At 47.8% G+C, this 15,000-nt stretch overlaps 1 protein-coding gene across 2 annotated transcripts in view; it reads left to right on the forward strand.

Annotated features, from left to right (window-relative positions):
• ATOSB (atos homolog B) overlaps window positions 1–15,000 on the forward strand; it is a 73,599-nt gene that overhangs the window by 50,318 nt on the left and 8,281 nt on the right. For both annotated transcript variants that reach the window (XM_075342964.1, XM_075342958.1), the window contains exons 3-5: window positions 871–2,179; window positions 13,988–14,040; window positions 14,156–14,255. In XM_075342964.1, the coding sequence (XP_075199079.1) occupies window positions 871–2,179; window positions 13,988–14,040; window positions 14,156–14,255 (1,462 nt within the window). The remainder of the gene's footprint in view (window positions 1–870; window positions 2,180–13,987; window positions 14,041–14,155; window positions 14,256–15,000) is intronic.

Below are 15,000 nucleotides of genomic sequence, written 5' to 3' on the forward strand. Positions count from 1 at the left end.
CACATCCGTGTTTTTCACGTACGTGTGTCCATGTGTTCCAAATGGAGACATGTCCGTTTTTCTCCGGCAGCACTGATGTCACACAGACCACACACTGATGCGATCTGTGTGACACGTACCGGAGAAAACAAGTGTCTTTGAAATAAAATTATTTTCCATGCTCACCCGTCTTCAGCGCTGCTGTTTTCGGCGCTGCTGTCACTTGCTTCCAGGTCCACTCATGAATATTCACTGCACTGCAGACCTGGAGGCAGCAGCGTCAGGGAAATGTGAGTAAAAAGCTCGTGATCTCCGTGTGCTATCCGTGAAATCACGGCACACAGATGGCCATAGGCACCTTCAACACGGACTGTGAAAAAGTTTGTTTTTATCACGGACGTATGAAGAGGGTCTAAGGGTACGTGCCCACGATCAAGGTTTGCAGCGTTTTGGAAGCAGAGTTTTGGGGTTTTTTTCTTCGTCGTACAGTACAAGCACAGTGGATATTATTTATAGAGATCCAATGCCCCCTGTGCTTCTTTTCTCTGTAGTGTAAACTGACCAGCTGCACTCCTTCCTGAACCGCAGCATATCTACTTATGCTGTGGAGACGTGAGTGTTCTCTGCAGGGAGAACACAAAGTCCGTAGTGCCCCAAATCCTGATCGTGGGTACAGGCCGCCGTGGTCACCTATAGAGAACACTCGCGGCCCCGCAGGAGAAGACCTGCTGCGTCCAGGACTCAGGATGTCCGGATCGTGGCCACGTAACCTTAGAAAGCGGTAGTCTTAAGTAATTTTTTATTGGTTCTCAAAGACAGCTAAGAAAATGACTTTGTTTTCCTGGAGTATTGGTGTTTGGTTTGAGGTCTTGTTGTCTTCTCCATTCTCAGATGCAGAACTGTCTGGAGTCACCGGGGTCTGAGTAATCCACTGGAGAAAAGCTCTTCCTTGGCCCAAGCTATACACAGAAGACTTCACCGGAGGTTGCCCATTTCCATAGCCTACCCAACTCTTCGGAGGCTCCATTGTGCTGGACCCATGAGGCACATCCAGATGGATCCACCACCCAAGGAGGAGAATGGTGGCGAGAATAGCCGGTCTACATCTGTGGAAGTAACTTCCCTAGGCCAGACAGGTGTTCTTAATACTGGTCAGGATTGCAGAGTACTGGTTGGCTATCCTGAGAATGAGCACAAACTCCAAAAAGTCTATCACGTCTCCATAACATCTGATAGCCCTGGTCCTAAAGCCATTTGCCGACAAGCCTTGAAGAGGGGACCACCAGAGCAGCTTCCTGAGCCATCAAGGAGCCCAAGGAGAGCCTTCTGGGGTCAAGCTAAAAGCGAGTGTCCACCTGGGAATTACCAGTCTGATGGGGACTATCTGAGCTGCTCACTAGCCGAGGATGATGATGATGACACTTTTGAGGACGGATTGCTTACAGAAGAAATCCCATCGTGCAGTTCTGCTCAGCATTTCTCCCATAGCGGGTTGAGAGTCGTTGAACACAGAGCTGAGGGGTTTTCTTCTCAGGAGCCTCAAGGCAGGAAACTAACCATGCAGTCTCTCCCTAAAATTGCTTACCGAAAGACTTACTCCCCTTCTCCTTCACCCTGCACCAATTTGCACAAATGGAGCCCAAAAGAGACACAGCTGGAGGACTCCGAAGGATTGTCCACTGCCTCTGAAACCAATGGATCAAACGTCTCCTTTGACCCTAGGACCTCTGGGGAGTCCACCAGCAACCAGCACATACTTGATAATATTTTGCACAACACTGCACATCCAGAGACGTTGACAGAAAACTTAGAGGCAGGTAGCCTGGGTGGCAGTCACAGCAGTGCCAATGGCAACTCCGTCGCGGGTCTGTCATCTTTAGACACATCCAAGGAAACCTCTCTACTTTGTATGCAAGATCAAAAGCCACAGACTGCAGATGGAGAAGACCCGGGCTCAATAGAGAGGACTCCTCCTGGGCTTTCCCGCCTGTTCTCCCAAACAAGTGGTATCATGGCAGTCAAGAGGAAGCTCCTCCCTTCATCCGAAATTGAAGACTCCTGTTCCGAAGATGAAGGACACGGCAAAAGATGGAGAGGAGGGGAAAGCTGCCAGACACTCCATGGCTCCTGCAGAAGTACTGATTCAAAGGCCGCACCTTTTTGGAACCATCTGTTGCCAACAGCCCGGAATTCTTCAAAGGTAAGTCAGCTTCGCGAAATCCAAAGCTTCAGGTGTGGAGGAATAGTGAGGGACAAACGGGACATGTGCTGAGTTTTTGGGTTGAGGGGAGGTGCCAACATGTAATTTTGCTTTGGCCAGGGTAGTATAGGGTCTAGAGCTTTCAAGTTAGATAAGGAGCAATAACCACACATTGGCCGATCCCATCCAGCTCCCTTGCTGACACTCTGGGTTCCCTGCCGGTCTCTGTTTAATGAGCTTCAGGGATGACTTGTGGAAACATTTTGACCTCAAAAGACATACTGTAGTGCTGACCTGTTGACACCACTGACAACCCCGACAACGTGGTCACACGCACACGATGTGTCATAGCTTAAGCCTGCAAATCAAAAAAGGTCCGTGGAGCCTCTGTTAGGAGTCTCAACACAGAAAATAGCCAGATATCCCTCTGGGAAGGACCTAGCCAAGGAGTGGCTCTTTTTAGGAGACCACCAAAACCACCATATTAAGTGGTCCTTGCTGACCTGTTGACACCACTGACAACTCCGACAACATGGTCACACGCTGTGTCAATGCTGAAGCCTGGTGATCAGAGACTGGTGGGGAACCTAGGAGGCATCGAAAGCAGCAGGAGATTGGTAAGGCAAGTAATACTACTTTTCATATTTTACCATTTATAATTTTTATTTTTTTATTTTGTTTTTTGTAAGGGCAATTTTGGCCATATGTCTACTTCTCATTCACCCAAGGGTGCTTGCATGTGGCTGAGACCTGATGATCTCTTTATGATCTCATGCTGTCTGCAGCTGGATCATCTCCACTTTTGTTGAAAGCATAATCCTCTTGCAGTTTTTTTTTTTGTTTTTTGTTTTTTTTAAATATAGCAAATGTTTTAGTCTTTTTATGCTAAAATTTATTTTATTCGTTAGTCACATTCAAAGCTACATTCAGGATCTTGATGGTTTTCTGTTATCTCTCAGGATCCGATCTCAGTTCATTTTACGGATTTAACGTCTTAGGCTACTTTCACACATCGGTTTTTTGCTGAGCGGCACAATACGATGCTTTGCAGAAAAAACGAAACCGTTTTTTTTGCCGCCGGTTGCGTTTTTTCCCCGCATAGATTTGCATTAGCGCCGCATGGCCTTGCGTTGTGTCCGTTTTTTGCCGGATGCGGCATATTTAGCCCATGCGGTGGCCGGATGGAACGTTGCCTGGCTCGTTTTTTTTGTGAGGCGAAAAAAACGCATCGCGCCGGACCCGGCGTGATGCGGCGCAATTTACAATGGAAGCCTATGGACGCCGGATGTGGCGTCCTGCTGCAAAAACACATCCGGCCACCGGATGCGTTTTTTTTTCACTGCGCATGCTCAGTATCAAGCCGCATCTGTCAAAAAACGGACGGGCCACATGGAAAAACTTATGCAACGGATCCGTTTTTTTTTCGCCGCATCCGTTGCATAGGTTTTGAGCCGGATTGAGCCGCACTGCAAAAACCGGATGTGTGAAAGCAGCCTCATGAGTCGCTGTTTTCAGCGTCTGCGTGGAACATCGTGGAGATGTGTGTGTGTGTGTGTGTGTGTCTGTGTGTGTGTAACATTTTATTTTATATATATTATTTTATATTGTAGAAATATTTTTTTTTTTAATATTTTTTTTTTTTTTTTAATAAAGTGGATACTGTTAGCTTTGTATAGAGGTATTGCCCATCATTGCAATCCTGCCTCTGATGATACTGAGGCTACTAAGAATTATTCTTAAATAAGAAGAGGTTATAGTATAAAGGAAAAAAAAGATGTGTAAGTTGGGGGGTGTGTTTTTTTTTTTTTTAATATTTTTAACTAAAATTTTTTTCTTTACTTGTACCAAAAAAACCTGGTTCATTTGTTAATGAAAGGTTCCCTTTAAATAGATTATCTTAATTTAAAAATAAAAATGATTTTTGCCATTGATAACCAAAGTGTGTAAATAAAAAATTTAAAGGGATTTTTCAAGATAAAAAAAAAAATTGTGGCTTTCGTCTTTAAAAAAACAAAAAAAACAAAACGGGAACGCTGTCCTCAGTTTTTGTCCGGTATTGCAGCTGTCTCATTCACTTACTCAAAGATCTGAGCTGCAGTACCAGATGCAACCCATGGACAGGGGTGGCGCTGTTTTATAACTAATGAATGGTGAGTTATGATTGGTTGCTCGGAGCACTAGGGTTCTTTTTTTTTTTTTTTTGGACACATCTGATTGATGAGGCCCTTTTGTGTGGAGTTCCCCCTTTTAAGGCACAGAATTTTTTTTTGCTTTGTTTGACGGCACCAAGTTGATGATGAAAGCGCGTGGGTACGTGACGTGTGGGATGTCGGGGGTGACACGACCATTGTGAATATAACCGAGCGTGTGATAACTGCACAGCCCGACAGACACTTGTGTAACAGGAAGCACAATGGGGGGTGGAGATCGGCCATAACATTAATTACGGGAAATTCTTCGTTCTTATGAAACCTTCACATTTCCCATACAAGCTACTAAAATGATTGTAAAAGTCTGATATTAAAGCGGTCCAGCCGTGAACAAACTCTGCCGAAATCGGCTAATGCTCAATGTCCCCAGGAAACATAAGTGAGGGCCACACTGTCCGAAAAACGCTGTGAATTTTCAATACCTAAATTGTATGTTTTACATAAGGTTTTTTTTTTTTTTTGCTCATAAATGAGTATTTTAAAGCAAATTCTGCTCCAAAAAGTGCTTCAAATGCACTTTCAATCAGCATCCAACATCCTATTAATAAATGTTAACAACCAGTGGTGTAACTTGAGTCTCATGGGCCCTGGTGCAAAATTTGGACCTAGGCCCCCCACGTGTTGGTCAGATGTATGGGCCCTTGTAGCGTTTTAAATCCTATAAAGATATTCTAGTTCCCCCCCCTCACACTCCCCCTTCATAATGTAGTGCGGTCTCCCATCCTGTACTAATGTCCTCCACCCTGGTCCACCTCCTGGTAAATATGTCTCCCATCATGTTATATGTTCCCCATCCCGATTATATATGTCCTTGTTCATGTTATATATGGCCTCATTCTGGTATATGCCCCCATCATTGCCACATACTGGTGTACGACCCCATCATGGCTATATCCTGGTATATATGGCCCCATATTGGCTTCATCCTGGTATACGTCGTGTACTCATAACAGCCCCATCCTGATATATACTATATGTACTCAATAATGTCCCCATCCTGGTACATATGATACCCCCAGGTGCCACACACAGTAAAAAAAATAAACGATTATACTCGCTGGACCCCGCTTCCCTTGAGTCCTTCTCCGATGATGGCATGCCGCAACTGAACAGCGTGTAAGCGGCGCAGTGCATGACATCACTGTCGTGCGTGGCTTGCCCAGTTACAGCGCGGTCAGCTGCCGGGTGCCAGCATAGTCTCTGCTCCCCATGCCCTGCATTATGGGTCTGGGGAGGAGTGAATATTCATAGCCTTAACAGCTGGCACACTGCAGTACAGGGACCCGATGGGTCTCTGTGCTGCGATGTATTTCCGTTGGATGCTCGCCCTCGGAAGCACATACAGCTGAAACGGGTGCTTTTTTTTCCTTAGGTTTTTGTCTAGGTTTATGGAGGGTTTTCCATTGGTGTTTGTGGTAAATGTTTTTACTATTTTTTTCACTTCATTGAAATAATAATGAATTTCTTTATAATGAAGAAACTGCTAATGTGGCACCCCTGAGGCTTCAGGTGCCACAGGGTACTGCACCTCCATTAGGGTGTAGTACTTATCCTGGGTCCAAGGAAGGTCTGTACCGGTTCCACTCACACGTACATACAGTAACACTGGGTTGCCTGCCCCAATGGGGACTGGGCCGGGGTCGGGTCACTACAGCGGTTAGGTTTACAGGACGCCACCACACCAGGGGCTCCCTGATCTACTGGAACCGGGGACTCAGGGTCAGGGAGAAGCAACCACCAGGGGGAGTTAGGAGCACATAGTGGGAAGAGCAGGTTGACCTAGTGAGAGCAGTGATCAGCTGGTGGCAGCGGCTGGGGGCAACAGCTCAGGACACACAAAACAACTACAGCAAAAGGAGAGTTCAGTTTCAGACGCAGAGCGGACGTGACGCGAGCAGCTTTGTGGGCCAGGGCGTTCAACTCGGTCGTTGGGGAGAAGCAGGCGGCTGCTTCCACAGGACTGGCGCTATCTGGGTACAGAACCCTAGGGCAGGCATACTTCATGTTGTCTACCAACTTTGCAAGGGTCGCAGGGAACTGCTAGAAAAGTCACTGCACCCGTCCCACAGTCTGCAGTCAAATAGCATATAGGAACCGGGGCTGAGGTCCTCGACCGGCCTCACATCGGAACCGCGCTATCAGCATACAGAACGGGACACTTTACTGACACTGGGATCCCCAAGAGCTTCACGCCACAGCGATTCGATACTTAGCGCATCAAAGGAGGAAGGGCCCATAGACTGACACATACCGGACTTGACCTTCCACGGATCCGGGATCGGCTGGAGCCCACCGTGGCAGAGATCGGTACTCTGGGGCAGCGCTTGAACTACCAGTGAGCAAAAGACCTGGAACCGCAGCCCCTGTCTCTGCCTCTGTTACCGGCGCCCAGCACTGCGACGCCAATCGGGACTACTACCACCTCCTCCATCCTCCATCATCCTCCCTGGGGTAACCCCGCTCCACCTGTGGTGAGTAACACCATTCCGGCTGCGACCTTCACCATCAGCCTCAGAGTGCAGCCTCCGCAACGGCGAGTCCCCCCACCCCCATCCTTGGCCGCGGACCACAGGTGGCGTCACAATCTAAAAAGTCTTTCCTAAGCGTCACTACCACCCCCATCCTCCATCCTCCAACCTGTCCACCGCCTTCCCTCCCTCCTGTACGTCTCGGGGTCACGAAACCGGGCCAGGCCGGCCCGTGACGATGCAGAGGATCTACACCCCCGGCCCGGCGACGTGTCGAGTGAAAACCCTTCGACCCCGGGTGGTGTTACACTTCCGTAGTGGGGGTTTTTTTTGTTTAGTTTTTTTGCTTTAAAAAAAATAAAAAATAGTAAAACCTCCCTGACTTGTATTGTAAAGTAAAGAACGTCTTCCAAGTGGAAAACCGCAGAAGAATAGTCAGGTCTCTTCTTCTTTTAACCACTTAGTGTTTTATTAGAAACTGGAAATATCTGCATCAAGCAACAATTAAAAAACGTAAACTTTTTTTTTTTTTTTTTTTTTCTTCATCTCAAACAGACAAACAAAAAAAACCCAAATCTGCATTACAATTGTTTTCCCATTGTGTGGAGGGAATATGGGCAGGTTTGGCACCCAGCTCCCCGAGATCAGATCTGCCTCGTTATACCAGAACGGGAACTGACCGCACCACACGGCTGATTTTGTGAATTTGGGAAAGTATGGGATTTTCTACAATGCAGTCTTACAGCTCCTAAAGATCCCCATCCCTCCTAGACCCCGAAACCAAACCCAATCATGCAGTGAGGACTGCCCTGTGATGTACTCTGCCGCCATTGTCACCATTCTTTCCCAGACCTCTGAATAATCCACAGCACCAGCAATCCTCCAGTACCATCCAGTGCCGGAGATCTATAGGAGCGCACAGTAATGGCCCTCAGCACTGCGAGCGGAACATTCTGGGACACGAGAGGACAATGTCTGCTAATCCTCTGCCGTCATGGGGTGTACACATAAACAGCGCCGGCTCCATGCTCTTCTTAACTCCTTCATTGTTGGGATCTGTCTCAAATTGGCCTAGATTGTATCTGCAGTTGGCAGAAAGATCAACAAGGCCGAGAGATGCATTGTCAGTCTGTTTCATGCCTTGTACGCAGGGGGCAGTATTATCATAGTTATATTCTTCTACATAGGGCAGTATTATAGTAGCTATATTCTTGTACATATGGGGCAGTATTATAGTAGTTATATTCTTGTACATAGGAGCAGTATTATAGTAGCTATATTCTTGTACATAGGGGGCAGTATTATAGTAGTTATATTCTTGTACTTAGGGGGCAGTATTATAGTAGTTATATTCTTGTACTTAGGGGGCAGTATTATAGTAGTTATATTCTTGTACATAGGGGGTAGTATTATAGTAGTTATATTCTTGTACATAGGAGCAGTATTATAGTAGTTATATTCTTGTACATAGGAGCAGTATTATAGTAGCTATATTCTTGTACATAGGGGGCAGTATTATAGTAGTTATATTCTTGTACTTAGGGGGCAGTATTATAGTAGTTATATTCTTGTACATAGGGGGTAGTATTATAGTAGTTATATTCTTGTACATAGAGGCAGTAGTATAGTAGTTATATTCTTGTACATAGGGAGCAGTATTATAGTAGTTATATTCTTGTACATAGGGGGTAGTATTATAGTAGTTATATTCTTGTACATAGAGGCAGTAGTATAGTAGTTATATTCTTGTACATAGGAGCAGTATTATAGTAGTTATATTCTTGTACATAGGGGGGCAGTATTATAGTAGTTATATTCTTGTACATAGGAGCAGTATTATAGTTGTTATATTCTTGAACATAGGAGCAATATTATAGTAGTTACTCTAGTACATAGGGGGCAGTATTATAGTAGTTATATTCTTGTACATAGAGGCAGTAGTATAGTAGTTATATTCTTGTACATAGGGAGCAGTATTATAGTAGTTATATTCTTGTACATAGGGGGGCAGTATTATAGTAGTTATATTCTTGTACATAGGGGGGCAGTATTATAGTAGTTATATTCTTGTACATAGGAGCAGTATTATAGTTGTTATATTCTTGTACATAGGAGCAATATTATAGTAGTTACTCTAGTACATAGGGGGCAGTATTATAGTAGTTATATTCTTGTGCATAGAGAGAGCAGTATTATAGTAGTTATAGTCTTGTACATAGAGGCAGTAGTATAGTAGTTATATTCTTGTACATAGGGAGCAGTATTATAGTAGTTATATTCTTGTACATAGGGAGCAGTATTATAGTAGTTATATTCTTGTACATAGGGGGGCAGTATTATAGTAGTTATATTCTTGTACATAGGAGCAGTATTATAGTAGTTATATTCTTGTACATAGAGGCAGTAGTATAGTAGTTATATTCTTGTACATAGGGAGCAGTATTATAGTAGTTATATTCTTGTACATAGGGAGCAGTATTATAGTAGTTATATTCTTGTACATAGGGGGGCAGTATTATAGTAGTTATATTCTTGTACATAGGAGCAGTATTATAGTTGTTATATTCTTGTACATAGGAGCAATATTATAGTAGTTACTCTAGTACATAGGGGGCAGTATTATAGTAGTTATATTCTTGTGCATAGAGAGAGCAGTATTATAGTAGTTATAGTCTTGTACATAGGGAGCAGTATTATAGTTGTTATATTCTTGTACATAGGGGCAGTATTATAGTAGTTACTCTAGTACATAGGGGGCAGTATTATAGTAGTTATATTCTTGTACATAGGAGCAGTATTATAGTATTTATAGTCTTGTACATAGGGGCAGTATTATAGTAGTTATATTCTTGTACATAGGGGCAGTATTTTAGTAGTTATATTCTTGTACATAATGACAGTATTATAGTAGTTATATCCTTGTACATAGGAGCAGTATTATAGTAGTTATAGTCTTGTACATAATGACAGTATTATAGTAGTTATATTCTTATACATAGGAGCAGTATTATAGTAGTTATAGTCTTGTACATAGGAGCAGTATTATAGTAGTTATATTCTTGTACATAGGGAGCAGTATTATAGTAGTTATATCCTTGTACATAGGAGCAGTATTATAGTAGTTATAGTCTTGTACATAGGAGCAGTATTATAGTAGTTATATTCTTGTACATAGGGAGCAGTATTATAGTAGTTATAGTCTTGTACATAGTGACAGTATTATAGTAGTTATATTCTTGTACATGGCGGCAGTATTATAGTAGATATATTCTTGTACATAGGAGCAGTATTATAGTAGTTATATTCATGTACATAGGGGCAGTATTATAGTAGTTATATTTTTGTACATAGGAGCAGTATTATGATAGCTATATTCGTATACATAGGGGCAGTATTATAGTAGTTATATTCTTGTACATAGGAGCAGTATTATAGTATATTCCTGTGTTTGCGTTCCCTCTTGTTCCTCCCGTGTCTCCTATATCTGGAGTTGCTGTGTATACTCTGTTGGTATTGTAGATGCCCCCGTTATCATCCTCCTACGGGCTGGATCCAGAATCGCAGATCCCGTCTACACTGTACCCAATTTCTCTCCTGCTGGTCCAGGATAATCCATGTAATCATCATCGTCGTCTTCGTCCGTGTCATTCTCTGTATAGTAATAGATTGCTTCCCCGCTGCCTCCGGTCACTGGACTGCGCTCCCATAAGCTCCAGCGTCCCCCTCATCGGCCCAGGAATCCCCTCTTTGGTTTTGTCACATCTGGTTGTAGTTTTCTCCTGGCTTTTGGCTGAACTTCTGTTCCTGGCTTCACATCTAGGGCGTCGGGCGTCTCATTCATTTCATGGTTTTAGTTTTCAAGTTTTATTGGTTTAATATTTTCATCGTCCTTTTAGAGCTGACCCTTCACTGAGCGCCTGTGTCCGGTCAGCGGCGTCTCATATCTCCCCTCCTAGGATGAGGCACCGCGGACCTCCGAGCCTCTGTGCTCAGACATGTGGCTCTGCTGGTGCCATGTGTCACCTCATGAACTACGGTATATGTATTTGTCATTGTTCCACTTTGCAAATAAAATTAAAATTAAAGTGTCCATTGTCCCATGTGCTCCCCTGTATAGAGGATTTGGGCATTGGTGTATGTTTGGGAGGGGGAGCCCTCCTCTTATTGTGCCTATGCACCTGGAATATTCCCCCTCGCCCATGTGTCACAGGCAGGTAGGGAGTCACAGGATTGGCACAGGAGAGGGGGGGTGGATTTGGGACATGGCACAGAGCACCCGAGGTTCCTGGGATGTGGCCCTGTCTAAGAGGACGCTGCCGGTGCTGCAGAGGCTCCTCAGGGGAGAGGCTGGAAGAAGAGGGCGGTGATATGGACCCGACTATGGTAGGATAACCCCCAAAATGTATCCCTATAAGACCTCTGTTCCGTATGGGAGGGCTGTGTGGGGGCCTCCCTGTTCCGTATGGGAGGGCTGTGTGGAGCCCCCCTGTTTTGTATGGGAGGGCTGTGTGGGGCACGCTATTCCGTATGGGAGGGCTGTGTGGGGGCCCCCCTGTTTTGTATGGGAGGGCTGTGTTGGGCCCCCCTGTTTTGTATGGGAGGGCTGTGTGGGGCACGCTATTCCGTATGGGAGGGCTGTGTGGGGGCCCCCCTGTTTTGTATGGGAGGGCTGTGTTGGGCCCCCCTGTTTTGTATGGGAGGGCTGTGTTGGGCCCCCCTGTTTTGTATGGGAGGGCTGTGTGGGGCCCCCCTGTTTTGTATGGGAGGGCTGTGTGGGGCACGCTATTCCGTATGGGAGGGCTGTGTGGGGCCCCCCTGTTTTGTATGGGAGGGCTGTGTTGGGCCCCCCCTGTTTTGTATGGGAGGGCTGTGTTGGGCCCCCCTGTTTTGTATGGGAGGGCTGTGTGGGGCCCCCCTGTTTTGTATGGGAGGGCTGTGTGGGGCCCCCCTGTTTTGTATGGGAGGGCTGTGTGGGGCCCCCCTGTTTTGTATGGGAGGGCTGTGTGGGGCCCCCCTGTTTTGTATGGGAGGGCTGTGTGGGGCCCCCCTGTTTTGTATGGGAGGGCTGTGTGGGGCCCCCCTGTTTTGTATGGGAGGGCTGTGTGGGGCCCCCCTGTTTTGTATGGGAGGGCTGTGTGGGGCCCCCCTGTTTTGTATGGGAGGGCTGTGTTGGGCCCCCCCTGTTTTGTATGGGAGGGCTGTGTTGGGCCCCCCTGTTTTGTATGGGAGGGCTGTGTTGGGCCCCCCTGTTTTGTATGGGAGGGCTGTGTGGGGCCCCCCTGTTTTGTATGGGAGGGCTGTGTGGGGCCCCCCTGTTTTGTATGGGAGGGCTGTGTGGGGCCCCCCTGTTTTGTATGGGAGGGCTGTGTGGGGCCCCCCTGTTTTGTATGGGAGGGCTGTGTGGGGCCCCCCTGTTTTGTATGGGAGGGCTGTGTGGGGCCCCCCTGTTTTGTATGGGAGGGCTGTGTGGGGCCCCCCTGTTTTGTATGGGAGGGCTGTGTGGGGACCCGCTGTTCCGTATGGAGGGCTGTGTGGGGACCCGCTGTTCCGTATGGAGGGCTGTGTGGGGGCCCGCTGTTCCGTATGGAGGGCTGTGTGGGGCCCCCCTGTTTTGTATGGGAGGGCTGTGTGGGGCCCCCCTGTTTTGTATGGGAGGGCTGTGTGGGGGCCCCCCTGTTTTGTATGGGAGGGCTGTGTGGGGGCCCCCCTGTTTTGTATGGGAGGGCAGTGTGGGGGCCCCCCTGTTTTGTATGGGAGGGCAGTGTGGGGGCCCGCTGTTCCGTATGGAGGGCTGTGTGGGGGCCCGCTGTTCCGTATGGAGGGCTGTGTGGGGGCCCGCTGTTCCGTATGGAGGGCTGTGTGGGGGCCCGCTGTTCCGTATGGAGGGCTGTGTGGGGGCCCGCTGTTCCGTATGGAGGGCTGTGTGGGGGCCCGCTGTTCCGTATGGAGGGCTGTGTGGGGGCCCGCTGTTCCGTATGGAGGGCTGTGTGGGGACCCGCTGTTCCGTATGGAGGGCTGTGTGGGGGCCCGCTGTTCCGTATGGAGGGCTGTGTGGGGGCCCGCTGTTCCGTATGGAGGGCTGTGTGGGGGCCCGCTGTTCCGTATGGAGGGGCTGTGTGGGGGCCCGCTGTTCCGTATGGAGGGCTGTGTGGGGACCCGCTGTTCCGTATGGAGGGCTGTGTGGGGACCCGCTGTTCCGTATGGAGGGCTGTGTGGGGGCCCGCTGTTCCGTATGGAGGGCTGTGTGGGGGCCCGCTGTTCCGTATGGAGGGCTGTGTGGGGGCCCGCTGTTCCGTATGGAGGGCTGTGTGGGGACCCGCTGTTCCGTATGGAGGGCTGTGTGGGGGCCCGCTGTTCCGTATGGAGGGCTGTGTGGGGACCCGCTGTTCCGTATGGAGGGCTGTGTGGGGACCCGCTGTTCCGTATGGAGGGCTGTGTGGGGGCCCGCTGTTCCGTATGGAGGGCTGTGTGGGGGCCCGCTGTTCCGTATGGAGGGCTGTGTGGGGGCCCGCTGTTCCGTATGGAGGGCTGTGTGTGGGCCCGCTGTTCCGTATGGAGGGCTGTGTGGGGGCCCGCTGTTCCGTATGGAGGGCTGTGTGGGGGCCCGCTGTTCCGTATGGAGGGCTGTGTGGGGACCCGCTGTTCCGTATGGAGGGCTGTGTGTGGGCCCGCTGTTCCGTATGGAGGGCTGTGTGGGGGCCCGCTGTTCCGTATGGAGGGCTGTGTGGGGGCCCGCTGTTCCGTATGGAAGGCTGTGTGGGGACCCGCTGTTCCGTATGGAAGGCTGTGTGGGGCCGGTGACTAGGTTGGCCCACGAGATTTTTTTACGATTTGGTGATCATAGCCACGCTCACTGACATCTCGTCACATTTGAGTTATTAGATAATTTTATTTTAGGATTATTTTGAAAAATGTAAAGAAATGGCTTTTTTTGTTGTTGTTAATGCAGCTTTGGATGTGACTGGAGTGTGAGGCATGATGTATATCGAGGATAGGAGGGAATGGATGGCTGTGCCATTCCAGTTGTGACATCATTGATTATAATTCGCACTGTCCTGTGACCTCAGCGCTGCGGTGGCTGTTGGTGCTGGATGTGTCACTGTCTGATGCTTCTAATTTCCTCCCTCCAGAGCCCGACGGACTGTACGAGCCGGAGGACGAAGCGAGAGCTGCGCCTGAAATCGTAAGTGTGGCGCCTTCGTCTCTCCTCTCTGGACGGCCTCGTAGATTGTCAGCTCTGCGGCTGTTTATTATATACAACAATTTTAGAATTTTCATTTTTGTGTTTTTTCTTTTAGTCGGACGTTACGTAATTTAAGGAAAGGACAAGCGGGAAGGAGCTGCGCCGGAAACTGGGCAAAACCTTGTGTCAGTCGGTCGCTGCTTGGAAACTTTGAGGTACTTTCAGCCTGTGACCGCCCCAAAAACGTGCTGCTGCTGCCCCCTATCCAGCCTCCTCACCAAAATCCTCCTGAGATTGGGCAGGTCACTGCCCTGAGATCAGTAAACTCCTCTCCTGAAATACTTTGTGCTGCTGGGGCTTTGGCTCCTTCCACTATGCAACATTTAGACCTCGATTTTATGCTGGTGTTATGCCCCTTTTTATTTGTACCTTTTTTTTTTTTTTCCTTTTTTTTTCTTTTTTGTTTTCTCATAGTCTACATAGTTCTGGATGTTTTCTCCTGATTCAATCAATATTTTCGGTGCTTTTTTTACATTTGGCACCAAAAGTGGTTAACCCCTACATGACCAATGACGTACTGATACGTCATTGATCATGTTGCGGTAGTCACCGCCTACTTCTGCAGTGATCCCTACACATGTCTGCTGATTTGAATAGCAGACATGTGCAGCTAACAGGTGAGGATGCATCCGCGATCCACCTACGCCTGCTTGCCTTTTAGATCGTGCTGTCAAACTGTGACAGCCCGTTTTTGAATTGTACAGTTTCCTGCCGCTATCGGAGGTCCCGTGACGTGGTCACGGGGAGTTGATGATCGCCATGGTTGTCATTTGATGACTCCTGATGCTGCCATGACATCTTTCCTGCGAGAGCCGCTGTTCTAACGCTGCATTTCTGCTGATCAGAGCTGTGCAGCTCATATCAACAGAAAATACAAGTGATCAATCTCCTAGGAGGGCT

Source organism: Anomaloglossus baeobatrachus, chromosome 1 (assembly GCF_048569485.1).
Source record: "Anomaloglossus baeobatrachus isolate aAnoBae1 chromosome 1, aAnoBae1.hap1, whole genome shotgun sequence".
In the NCBI taxonomy this organism is placed as follows: Eukaryota; Metazoa; Chordata; class Amphibia; order Anura; family Aromobatidae; genus Anomaloglossus; species Anomaloglossus baeobatrachus.